This window comes from Rattus rattus, chromosome 2, assembly GCF_011064425.1.
Source record: "Rattus rattus isolate New Zealand chromosome 2, Rrattus_CSIRO_v1, whole genome shotgun sequence".
Classification (NCBI taxonomy): domain Eukaryota; kingdom Metazoa; phylum Chordata; class Mammalia; order Rodentia; family Muridae; genus Rattus; species Rattus rattus.
In genome coordinates, this window is record NC_046155.1 from 176972355 (window position 1) to 176986487 (window position 14133).

At 41.6% G+C, this 14133-nt stretch overlaps 1 protein-coding gene across 1 annotated transcript in view; it reads right to left on the reverse strand.

Annotated features, from left to right (window-relative positions):
• Window positions 1-14133, reverse strand: part of Gp6 (glycoprotein VI platelet) — a 38242-nt gene that overhangs the window by 16892 nt on the left and 7217 nt on the right. Inside the window, exons 2-3 of the mRNA XM_032895212.1 lie at window positions 2885-3167; window positions 1227-1511 (exon numbers count right to left, since the gene is read on the reverse strand). Coding sequence (XP_032751103.1) covers window positions 1227-1511; window positions 2885-3167 — 568 coding nt within the window. The remainder of the gene's footprint in view (window positions 1-1226; window positions 1512-2884; window positions 3168-14133) is intronic.

The following is a 14133-nucleotide window of genomic DNA, read 5'->3' on the forward strand; positions in this document are numbered from 1 at the left end:
ACATCCTAATGCTGAGAACCCTTTAATACAGTTCCTCATGTTGTGGTGACCTCCAACCTTAAAATTATTTTTGTTGCTATTTCATAATTGTAATTTGCTACTGTTATTAATTATAATGTAAATATCTGTTTTTCAATGGCCTTAGATGACCTCTAATGAAAAAGTTATTGATCCACAGGTTCAGAACTACTTTTCTAGATAGTTTTCTTTCGGCTTTCTTGTTATATGTAAATATATGATTGTATGTATCTATATAAAATCTATGAGACACAAATGAAGGAAAATATGATATTTGTCTTTCTGAGAGTGAATTAATTTATCAGTCAGTTGGATCCATTTCTATATATCCATAAATATATTCATTTTTATGGCCAAAAAAGTTCCCTCTGGTTAGGAACTACATTTATTTTTCTTTATCCATCCTTCTGTTGATATATATATAGGTTGGTTCCATAACTTAACTGTTATAACAGTGTTATAGTAAACAGTGGTGTATGTCTCTGTGATATATAGATATAGATATACATTTTTAGTTTTCTAAATAAAATCTATATTGGTTCCCATGGTGTTTGGACTGTTTTATATTTCTAATGGCCATAAATAGTAACTCACTTTTGTCCACATTCTCACTAGCTGAAGGGGTTTGCAACTCCACAGGAAGAACAACAATATCAACCAACCAGACACTCCAGAGCTCCCAGGGACTAAACCACCAAAAAAAGAGGACACATGAAGCAACCCATGGCTCCAGCCGCGTGTAATTTATAATTTGCTTTCTTGATGATGACTATTCTGTCTGGGATAAGCTAGATTCTCAAAAATATTTTTAATCTGCATTTCTATGCTGCTAGTGATAGTGCTAGTGGAACACTTTTTCATGTTTATTAGTACTTAATCATTTGAGAGGCTAATAATATTTATTTTCTTTATACATTCCTTTGGTCAGTTGTATACCTTAGCTTTGTGATTGGAACTGCAGTAATTGATAGTTTTATTTTATAGAAAGTGAGACCCTCTACAGACTTGAGACTTTCACAATGTTAAGGTAATAAATTTGTGTTATTGTGAGCCAACAAGAGTATGTGGTGATTTGTTATAGCAGCTATAGGACACTCATACACTTCCAAAGCAGATTGGAGCCAGAGGCTCTCCTTGCCCACACCTCTGACTCCCTTGAAATGTCCACATATGACAAAGAAAAAAATCTTGAATCTGGATCCCCTTACCAGTAACCACAACTACTAGAGGGTCACTCGGTGCTGACCACAGGTACGGAGATGAGCTGGAAAAGCTGTAACACCGGTAAGTCCCACTGTGAGCAGCAGTCACTGTGATGACGGGGAAATTGGCCTGGTACCATTTCTCAGGTCTCTTATAAGGCCTAGTATCCCCCTCTTTGTATAAAACAAATTCATCAAAACTATATTGGCTTTGGCACTTCAGAGTCACATCCCTGCCTGGAGGGATTGCTGAGCTGGGATGAGCTGAAAGTGAGGGCTTAGAGTAAACACCTGGGAAGAAAGAAAACTCTGTTAAAGACAGGAAACAGACTGGGGAGATGAAGCATTTCTTTGCTTGCTTAAGACTCTTAGAATATACAACCATCAAACTCAAACCTAAACATGACATTTAGGCAAATGTTTCCTAGGGCTCAAGAAACATTGAAGAAGACAGCTATATCAGGCTCCTGCCAACATGCATCTCTTGGCATCTCCCATAGATATGATATAGCTGTCTCCTGAGAGGCTCTGCCAGATCCTGACAAATACAGAGGCAAATGCTCACAGCCAATCATTAGACTAAGAATGGGGTCCCCAATGGAGGAGTTAGTAAAAGGACTGAAGGAGCTGAAGGGGTTTGTAACTCCACAGGAAGAAAACAATATCAGTCAACCATACACCCCAGAGCTTCCAGGGACTAAACCACCAACCAAAGAGGACAGATGAAGCGACCCATGGCTCCGGCTGTATATATAGCAGAGGATGGGACTTGTGGGGCAGCAATGGGAGGAGAGCCCTTGGTCCTGTGAAGGCTAGATGCCCCAGTGTAGAGGAATGTTAGAGCATGGAGGGAGGAGGGTGTGGGTGGATGGATGGGAGAGCACCCTCATGGAGGCAGGAGTTGGGGGATGAGATGAGGGGTTTCCAGAGGGAAAACTAGGAAAGGGGATAACATTTGACATATAAAAAAAAATCCAATTTTTAAAAACCCTTTTAAAAAGAAGCATTGAAGAAGAAGGAACAGAAAAAGCTTAAAAGCATGGAGAAAGTACAAAATGATATTTTCAGTGAATGACATGGGCATTGTAAACATCATCTCACAGAAGTTATGGTTACCTATACAAGATCAAGCCAGTTTAATATTGGAGAGGGAAAGGCCTCCCTGAGGAATTGCTGGCAGTTGATAGCTGCTGAAGGAAGGAAAATCTTGTTCTGTGATGGCCCCCCCACACCTATGCACAGATCAGTGGCACTAACTAGACATAGTGAGGTTTTGGTTTTTTTAAGATCTTGAAATTGAGAAAGTGAATGTGTTAAAAAGGATGGCAGGGGAGTTGGAGGTAAGAAATGGACAAAGGTAGGATTATATTTCATTGTTTGCAGGCATGAAATTCTCCAAAACTAAATTTTTAAGTTTTTTGTATTGCAGTAAAATGTTGTTTGTCTTGATTAATGACTGTCCTGAAGATACCACACCTAAATTCAGTAAGCAATACCAATGATTCATTTGTCTTATTATAACTCCAGCACCCAAGGATTTAGGAGTTTACTGTCTATCACCCACCATGCGTCCACTTTCATACTCCCTAAGTCCAGAACTAAAGCCCAGGCAGCCCCCGAAACCATAGGGCCAACAGTACCTTATCCCTCCCCTGTCCAGTTACCTGTAGCAATTAGCTCAAGCTGGTCACTTGGGAGGGACCAGTTACTCTCATTCTGATATGAGCAGCGGTAGTGTCCAGCATTATTTATTTCCATGATTGGAATGAAGAGAAAGTCTTGATCTATGAAGATCAACTTCCCGGGTTTCACTTTCTCCAGACGATATAAATCCGCATCTGGAGGCCCCAGGCACCTCAGAGTGACTGGATGACCCAGGGGCACCAGGGAACTGGGCTGAGCCTGGAGGGAAGGCTTGGGGAGTGGGCCTTGGAAGGGAATTAGACTCTAGGTTAGCTTCAATGGAAACAAATCCCTTTTGAGCCCTGGCATACCCTCCAACCTCTCATTAGCCGAATGCTGGAGAGGCTTGGGGTACTCACCATGCTGTGCTTGGATCACTTGTAGTACACACAGCCCTGAGGAAAAAAACAGAGGCTAGAGACTCCCTTGAATGGACACCTATACACGTGCATTACTTTGTATAATTATCTTCTATTTTAATTGATTTATGCAACCCAGGCTGGCCTCAAATTTGTTCTATGACAAGAGATGAACTTGAACTTCTGATTAGATTGCCTCCATCCCACAAGTGCTGAGACTGGGACGATACACCACCACACCTGATTTTATTTGGTGCTGGGAATGGAATGCAGCAGGGCTTCATCAATGCTAGTCAAGTCATTCCACTGATCTACATTCCCATACCATAATAATTATTTTACTATTTCAAAAGACACTGCTGCACAACACATGGAGGGACCCATGGCTCCAGCCACACACTTATGTAGTAGAGGAGGGCCTTGTCTGATATAAATAGGAGGAAAGGCCCTTGGTCCATTTCCCAGTGTAGAGGAATGCCAGGACAGGGAGGTGGGAGTGGTTGCTTTGGGGGGGAGCACCTTCATAAAAGCATGGGGAGAGGGGATGGGATAGTGGGTTTCTGGAGGGAAAACCAAGAAAGGGAATAACATTTGAAATGTAAATACATAAAATCTCCAATAAATAAAAGGAAAAGAAAACATTCTACCTTGATTGTTTGGTCTATTGTTGGACTCACTGTTAGCACTAGAATCCTGTTTAGAAATATGTAGCTGGGCGAGGATGTGGAGAAAGAGGAACACTCCTCTATTGTTGGTGGGATTGCAGACTGGTACAACCATTCTGGAAATCAGTCTGGAGGTTCCTCAGAAAATTGGACATTGAACTACCTGAGGACCCAGCTATACCTCTCTTGGGCATATACCCAAAAGATGCCCCAACATATAAAAAAGACACATGCTCCACTATGTTCATCATCAGCCTTATTTATAATAGCCAGAAGCTGGAAAGAACCCAGATGCCCTTCAACAGAGGAATGGATACAGAAAATGTGGTACATCTACACAATGGAATATTACTCAGCTATCAAAAACAATGACTTTATGAAATTCATAGGCAAATGGTTGGAACTGGAAAATATCACCCCGAGTGAGGTAACCCAATCACAGAAAAACATGCATGGTATGCACTCATTGATAAGTGGATACTAGCCCAAATGCTCAAAGTACCCTAGATGCACAGAACACATGAAACTCAAGAAGGATGACCAAAATGTGAATGCTTCACTCCTTCTTTAAAAGGGGAACAAGAATACCCTTGGGAGGGAAAAGGGAGGCAAAGTTTAGAACAGAGGCTGAAGGAACATCCATTCAGTGCCTGCCCCACATGTGGCCCATACATATACAGCCACCCAATTAGATAAGATGAATGAAGCAAAGAAGTGCAGGCCGACAGGAGCCAGATGTAGATCTCTCCTGAGAGACACAGCCAGAATACAGCAAATACATAGGCGAATGCCAGCAGCAAACCACTGAACTGAGAATGGGACCCCCGTTGAAGAATCAGAGAAAGGAATGGAAGACTTGAAGGGGCTTGAGACCCCATATGAACAATAGTGCCAACCAACCAGAGCTTCCAGGACTAAGCCACTACCCAAAGACTATACATGGACTGACCCTGGCATGCCAACCTCATAGGTAGCAATGAATATCCTAGTAAGAGCACCAGTGGAAGGGGAAGCCCTTGGTCCTGCCAAGACTGAACCCCACTGAACATGATTGTTGGGGGGAGGATGGAGAGGGGAACACCCATGTAGAAGAGGAGAGGTAGGGTTTAGGGGGATGTTGGCCTGGAAACCGGGAAGGGGAATAACAATCGAAATGTAAATAAGAAATACTCAAGTGATGGGGTTGGGGATTTAGCTCAGTGGTAGAGTGCTTGCCTAGGAAGCGCAAGGCCCTGGGTTCGATCCCAGCTCCAAAAAAGAACCAAAAAAAAAAAAAAAAAGAAATACTCAAGTTAATAAAGATGGAAAAAAAAAGAAATCTGTAGCTGTGCCTGTATGTTTATGAGCTCTACTTTTTCTTCAGCAGTTTCATAGTTTTTGGACCTATGTTGAGAGCTTTTATCTGTCTAACTCAAGCTAATCAATAGCAGACATGGATCAATTTAATGATCTTATGTCAACTATTAGTATATTTTTTAGATTACCTTTTGTTTGATTCTTCAAATCTCATCTGTAACTAAATTTCAGATTTGGATTTACCTCTGCCTACCTTTCAATGAAATAAATGATAGGAAACTAGGTTAATTGGTAGTATTATAACCAAAAGGCTGAATTTTGATAGAAAAAAGATACACTTTTTTGTTATTAATAATAAAATGGCAAATTTGATGTGAGGAAAACTTAGTTATGAATGACAATTTCATCTGATATGGATACAATGAAGTCAGAAACAAATGAAATGTTCATTTTTAAATATTAACTTAATATCAATTATTTCTTTATTTGTCAATATTTCTTCCAATTAGATAAAAGGAAAATTTACCTAATAATTGACATTGATTATATTAGCCTCTAACTTTGAGATCTTCAAAAAACTTATATCACAATTAACTTTATAGCATTTTAAAATGATTTGCAGTATTCCTGTGGCTATGTATGAAGACAAAGGATAAAAATAGATTTACTTGGAAAAACAGAAAACAAAAAAGAGGTGGAGAAGGAAGAGGAGGAAGAAAAAGAGGAAGAGGAAGAGGAAGAAGAAATAATAATATGGGGCAAGTTCCTCTACAGGAAAATGCTCAAAGACCCAACCTGCTTTGTATGATAGCTAAAGATTAAATGTTGCCCTATATTGCCTCCAAAGACTGACCACTGCCCCCCAGCGAATCCATGGAGACCATCATCTTGGGTAATAGGGATATCTCTGTCATTTTAATTGGTACATATAGTGTTTATACTTTTAACTAGACTATGCACTATACTTCTAGCTATTCTATCCTTCTCAGATCGCTGACAATATTGACAAACTGTACCCAGCTCTTCCCCCAAGGCTTCAGAGGCCTTCTCAGTTCTCCTGCCTTCTCAGTACTCTTCATAATGTAAAAACCAGGTCTCAGGCTTCACTTACCTTCAGCTTCTAGGCCTCCAGCCTAGAAGACAAAAGGTTTGCCTGGCTATCGGACTCTAAAACAAATAGTAAATAAGCAAACAAACTCACAAAAACAGATTCTAAAGTAAGTTTTTCTATTCCTTTATTTAAAGCAACTTGTTTCTCAAGGACTGCTCTTAGTAATCAACCCCCTGCGTCTCATGGTAAATAATTGGATGTTGAAAAGGTGATCTTTAGATAGTAGGGGATATGGACCCGGAAGTGGCCACTTCCAGTAGCCAGACAGGACTCCCAGTGGAGGGATAAGGACAGCAACCCACCAAGAAAACCTTCCATTCAAAATGTGTCCTGCCTACAAGATGCATAGAGACAAAGATGGAGCAGAGACAGAGGGAGTGGCCAACCAATGACAGGCCCAACTTGAGATTCACCCCATGGACAAGAACCAATCCCTGACACTATTAGTGATATAATGTTATACTTACAGACAGAAGCCTAGCATAACTATTCACTGAGAGGCTTCAACCAGCAGCTACAAAAACAGATACAGAGACCCATAGCCAAACATTAGAGGGAGCTCAGGAAGTCTGGTGAAAGAATTGAGGGAAGGATTGAGGCACCTAAAGGGGATAGGGACTCCACAAGAAGACCAACAGAGTCAACTAACCTGAACCTTTGGGGCTCCCAGAGACTGAATCACTAATCAAAGAAAAAGCCTGGGCCGGACCTAGGCTCCCCACACATAAGTAGCAGATGTGCAGCTTGGTCTTCTTGCAAGCCCCCCAACAACTGGAGAAGGGGCTTAGCTTGCCTGCCTGTGGATCCTGATTCCCCAGCTGGGCTGTCTCATCTGACCTCAATGGGAGAAGATGTATCTAGTCCTGCAGTGCCAGAGTGGGTTGGTTCCCCCGGGAGGGTCCTCTCCTTCTCAGAGGTGGAGGGGAGGAGAGGTGGGGAAGAGGGAGGAGCCTGGGAGGGAGGACTGGGAGATTGGGAGATAGGGGTCCGTTCTGGATGTAAAATGAATGAATGGATGAATGAATGAATGGGAAAATAAAATGTTTTCAGATTTCTTTTTCTCACTATGCTAATTTATACTAAGACTTAAAAGTTTTAGGGTTTTAACAATCAGTGGACTGCTGAACATTTGGTTACCCAATCTCTCTGCGTATCTTTGGGCCCCCCCGGCTGCTGCCCCTGGTTCCCCTCTCTTCTCTCTACCTTCCTGTTTCCCCTCTCGCCCCATGGCTCAGGGTCACATCCTCTCTGATGTCCCAGATGCCCCTGCCCCTGGCTAAGCTCTCCCACATATCTATAATAAATCTTTTTTTCTCCACTATATCTAGGAGCAGTCATGTTCCTATCCTTTTCATTTCACACACAACAAATAAATAAATAAATAAATAAATAAATAAATAAATAAATAAATAAATGGTGTTTTTCAGATGAGAAGAAAAAGAGAAATAAGAGAAAGAATGAGAGAGAGAGAGAGAGAGAGAGAGAGAGAGAGAGAGAGAAGAAAGAGAGAAAGCTTTGGTGTTCCTGGTATAGAGGAAGAAAAGTATAACCAGCCCTGCAACGCATGCTTAAGTGTCCTGGCCAACCCAATGCAAATTAAAACAATTAAACCAAATATACCACATCTCTATTTTCCCTTCCAACAAATGGAACTTCATAGACTCCATTCTTATACCGAAATTTACCACTGACAAGATGTTTTTAATCTCTTTGTACACAGGGGACTGTTCTAAGCACCTCCCAGGTCACCCTCCAGACTCACCAATACAGAAGAAAGTGAGTGAGGCTGGAGACATGGTTCTGCAGCCCAGTCCTGCACTATGTGACCAAGTAGGAAAGTTATAGATGCCTGGAACCTAGGAACAGGATGTGCCGAGGGTGAAGAACGCCCCTCCTCCCTGCTTGTACCAGCCCCAGCTTTCCTGATTGAGAGTCATCAAGCCAGGGCCATTTCTTCAGTAGGATGACTTGCACACAACTTTTAAAGCCATCACTTATCTCTTCCTGCCAGCTGTATGTCAGCCATCTGTCTGCCTGGAGGAGCATAAACTGTATCCTAGACTCCCATAAAATCCCTAACCATTACTATGGAAAGGCTAGTCCAGACTTCATAGACTGTCAGGTCCAAAAGTCAATCTAATTCCCCAAACTCCAAAGGGTAGTGCATATGTCTAGAAATAAGTACATTGGTCCATCTCAAGCTAAACTGTAGAAGAATTTCTACAGTTAGCATTCCCCAAGAATTTGTAAAACAGTTCCAGACTTCTAGAAGTTATCTCCCTTGCATCTGGCAGAATGGAGATATGGCTCTCCATTGGCACATACCTATCAAAGCCTATCAAAGCCCATACTGGCCTGCAGGTTCCTACAGTTCCTATTCACAGGTAGCTGTTATACAATCCAAACCTCCACACTAGTATCCTGGCCTTTCTCAACTCCTTGTGGTTCCCTTCTCCTAGACAGCCATTCATTCTTGCTATTTCCATATTATCTGCTATTTCCCCTTCCCTAGCCCTGGCCAAGTCCTGTCTGTTTGTTTTTATCCCTAGTCTGGACTCCTCCAGATGCCTCTGAATGTTCTCTCTGTCTTGCTCACAATAAAAATTAAAAAAAAAAACTCCCCTCTGAATGGAGCAGCCATTTTGGTGGTTTCTTTATTGAACCCTCTCAAATACATATACCTACTAGTACCTACTGGGATCATAATAATTCCAAAAGTGAAAACTACCTCATTCCTGACATGTGGAGTGATTTTTTGGCAGTTCAAAGCACTTGGTGATCTTCCAAAGGACTGCAGCTCAGTTCCCAATATCCACATTAGCCTGTATCTCCAGCACCGGAGAATCCAATTCCCTCTTCGGATCCTGTTGCTACCTACACTAATGTAATGTATACACTTACATATAAACATATAATTGAAGTTAACTTTTTTAATTATCCCACCCCTAATTGAGGAGCATTTGGTAGGTGATGGCTGCTAATGGAAGGAAAGTTATCATTCTTCAGTGGTTTGACCCACAATAGGTTGCCCACGTTTCATTGGATCACCCTACACCTATGTGTGTATGGACAGCACTAATTGGATTTAGGAGCTCACAAACAGAAGAACAGGGGAAGAGGGAAAAGTGAAGGAGGGGAAGGAAAGAAATAGACTAGAAAGACAGTTTTGTGGTTAAGAGTGCTTGCTAATCTTCCCGGAGACCCCAGTTAACTTCCCAACAACATTGTCTGGATAACACCCATGTGAAATGGCAGCTTCACAGAATCTGATGCCATCTTCTGGTTTCTGCATGAACCTTCATAAATGTGACATGCTTGTATGAAAATAAGTCTGAAAGAAGAGGAGAAGTGTACCCAAATCCTGTGGGGAAAAGAGCTGGAATCTCAGAAGTATGGACAAACCTGAGAGCTCAGAGAAGACAACTACTTCTGCTCACATTCCTGGACCAAGAGGAATCTGCCTAGTACCCTCTGCACCCTCAGGGCACATGAACCTAGGTGCAGTCAGGAGCAGGAGCCTTCTGGTTTCTGCCTGAGCCTAGAGTTGATCCTGTGCCACAGCTTTCTGTACCCATATCCCACTGGAAAAAAGCTGGTCTCCAGAAGTGCTGACACACGGGCTTCCAGGAGGGTCAAGCAACTGTCAGAAACAGCAAGACAAGTTAACACCAGAGACAACCTGATGGGTAGAGGCAAGCACAGGAACCTAAGCAACAGAAACCAAGACTACATGGCATCATCAGAGCCCAGTTCTCCCACCAAAGCAAATACTGGATATCCAAACACATCAGAAAAGCAAGATTTGGATTTAAAAACCATATCTCATGATGATGATAAAGGACATTAAAAAGGACATAGTGATTCCCTTAAAGAAATACATGAGAACACAGGTAAACAAGTAGAAACCATTAAAGAGGAAACCCAAAAATCCCTTCAATATTAGAGGAAAACACAATCAAACGGGTGAAGGAACTGAACAAAATTATCCAGGATCTAAAATGGAAATAGAAACAATAAGGAGACAATCCTGGAGATAGAAAACCTAGGAAAGAGATCAGGAGTCATAGACACAAACATCACCAACAGAATACAAAAGAAAGAAAATATAATCTTAGAGGCAAAAGATACCATAGAAAACATTGACACAACTGTTGCAATCCCCATCAAAATTCCAACACAATATTTTAATTTTTTGATTTAAAAAATATTTTACTTTGAGTTATACAATAAGACCATATTTAATTGTACTATCTTCTAGTGACACTGCTCTCACCTGGTGGTATGTGTCTTGTAGGCTTAGGATTAAGTTTAAAGTAATAATACAAAATCATAAAAAACAATATGAATAGGCAGATAACATTAAAACAACAAGAAATAACAGTGATAATTTTCCCACTGACATGCAGGTCCTCTCAGAGTTTTAAAAGAGTAAAAACAATTTTTAGTGAGCTTCGAAGAGCACTGTGCAAGTATTTCTGTGTCATTTCCATTACTGTGATTGCCCTCCTCTTTTCTTCTCTGTTCAAGAGAACATGACATCTGAAAGTCAAATCAAGACAATTTGAAACCATTTGCACCTGTAGGTTTCTTTATAATGCCCAGTAAATTAATAAATTAAACCATATCACACGCACACACACACACACACATAACACCCACAAAGAAATCGTAAATACCAACACAATATTTTTTTTATTAACTTGAGTATTTCTTATTTACATTTCGAGTGTTATTCCCTTTCCCGGTTTCCGGGCAAACATCCCCCTAATCCCTCCCCCTACCCTTCCTTATGGGTGTTCCCCTCCCCATCCTACCCCCATTGCCGCCCTACCCCCAACAATCACGTTCACTGGGGTTCAGTCTTAGGGACCCAGGGCTTCCCCTTCCACTGGTGCTCTTACTAGGATATTCATTGCTACCTATGAGGTCAGAGTCCAGGGTCAGTCCATGTATAGTCTTTAGGTAGTGGCTTAGTCCCTGGAAGCTCTGGTTGCTTGGCATTGTTGTACATATGGGGTCTCGAGCTCCTTCAAGCTCTTCAATTCTTTCTCTGATTCCTTCAATGGGGGTCCTATTCTCAGTTCAGTGGTTTGCTGCTGGCATTCGCCTATGTATTTGCTGTATTCTGGCTGCCAACACAATATTTTAAAGACTGAAAGAACAATTCTCAACTTCATATGGGAAAAAACAAAGAGCCCAGGATAGCCAAAACAATCCTGAACAATAAAAGAACCTCTGGAGGAGTCACCATCCCTGACCTTGAGCTGTACTACAGAGCAATAGTGATAAAAATTGCATGGTATTGGTACAGAAACAGGCAGGTTGATCAATGGTTTAGAATCAAAGACTTAAAGATAAATCCACACACCTGTGGACACTTGAATTTTTAAAAAGAAGCCAAAACCATACAATGAGAATGAAAGCATCTCCAACAAACGGTTCTGGTCTAATTGAATGTCTGCATGTAGAAGTATGCAAATGGATCCATATTTACTACCCTGCACAAAACTCAAGTAAAAGTGGATGAAGGATCTCAGCATAAAACCAGATACACTAAATCTAAAAGAAGAGAAAGTGGGAAAGAGCTTTAAAATCATTGGTAGAGGAGACAATTTCCAGAACAAAACACCAGTGACTCAGGCCCTAAGATCAACAATTGATCAATGGGACCTCGTGAAACTGAAAAGTTTCTAAAAGGCATAGGACACTATCAATTGGACAAAACAAATTGGAAAAAGATCTTTACTAACCCTACATCTGACAGAGGGCTAACATCTAAAATATATAAAGAAATTAAGAAGACAAACTCCAATAAACCAAATAACCCAATTTAAAAATGGAGCACAGAACTGCAGAGAATTCTCAACACAGGAATCTCAGATGGCTTAGAAGCACTTAAAGAAATGCTCAAAAGGCTCTGCCAGAGCCAAACCAATACAGAAGCAAATGTACATAGCCAATCATTGGACTGAATGCCAGGACCACAATGGGGAAGTTGGGGCAAGGACTGTAGGAGCTGAACGGGTTTGCAACCTCATAGGAAGAACAATATCAACCAACCATACTCCCCAAAGCTCCCAGGGACTAAACCACCAATCAAAGAGTACACAGGGGGTACCCATGGCTCCAGATGGATATGTAGTAAAGGATGGCCTTATCTGACATCACTGGGAGGGAAGCCCCTTGGCCTGATGACCCAGGATAGGGGAATGCTAGGTCACTGAAGCAGGAGTGGGTGACCAGGTGAGGGAGCACCCTCTTAGAGGCAAGGGGGAGGGAGGAAGGGATAGGGAGCTTGTGAAGGGGAAACTGAGAAGGGGATAAAATTTGAAACATATATAAATAAAATAACCAATAAAAATCATTTTTAAAATGCTCAACATCCTTAAACATCAGGGAAATGCAATCAAAACAACTGGAAATTCTGCCTTAAGCCAGTGAGATTGTATAAGATAAAAACTCTCAAAGGACAACACATGCTGGTGAGGTTAAGGAGAAAGGGGAATACTCCTCTATTGCTGCCAGGACAACAAACTTGTACAACCACTCTAGAAATCAATCTGGTGGTTTCTCAGAAAATCGGGAATAGTTCTTCCTGAAGACCCAGCTATATGACTCCTGGGCATATACCCAAAACATGGTCCACCATACCCCAAGGACATGTTCTCCACTATGTTCATAGCAGACTTATGCATAATAACCAGAAAAAAAAAAAAAAAACCAGATGTTCCTCAACCAAAGAATGGATACAAAAACTGTGGTTATACCATGTAATACTATTCAGCTACTAAAAACGAGGATGTTTTAAATTTTGGAGGGGAATTCTCTAAGTAGAAAATATCCTGAGTGAGGTAACCGGATGCAAAAGGATGGTGTGTACTCACAGATGAGTGGATATTAGCCAAAAAGTACAGAATACCCATGATATACCCCACAGACCCAAAGAACTTAAACAAGAATGAAGGCCCAAGCAAGGATGCTTGAGTCACACTTAGAAGGGAAACAAAAATGTCATAGGAGGCAGAGAGAGGGAGGGGAATGGATGAGAGAGTGGAGCAGTGGAATGGAAAGGTAGGATCAGGTGCAGGGGGACACAGGAAAGAGGACCAGTGTACCAAGGGAATAAATAGAAATCTGCAGCTGCCTGGGGTTGGGAGAGAGAGGAGAATCTTTAGGAAGTTGCAAAGACCTGGGATAGGGGAGGCTCCCAGGAGTCAATGCGTGTGACCTTAGTCAAGATGCGTAAGAGTAGTGACATGGAACCAGGCAGGACCCCAAGTGGAAGGATGGGGACACCAACCAAACCACAAAACGTTAGACCCAAAATTTGTTCTGTATAAAAGAAATACAGGGATGGAGTAGAGACTGAAAAAAAGGCCAAACAACAACTGGCCCGACTCTCAACACATCCCATAAGGAAACACCAATCCCTGACATTATTAATGATACTCTGTAATTTTCTTCAAACCTTATTTATTTTTATTGGATATTTCTATATTTACATTTCAAATGATATTCCCTTTCCCATTTTGCTGTCCATAAGCCCCCTATTCTCTACCTCTCCCCTTCTCATATAAGGGTGTTTGCCTCTCCATCCACCACCCCTTCCCACACCACATGACATCCCCTGACACTGGGGATCCAACCTTGGCAGGACAAAGGGCTCCTCCTTCCTTTGGTGCCTAACAAGGCTGTACTCTGCTACATATGCAGCTGGAGCCACAGATCAGTCCATGTGTAGTCTTTCGGTAGTGGTTTAGGCTCTGGGAGCTCTGGTTAGTTGGCATTGTCCTTCTTAT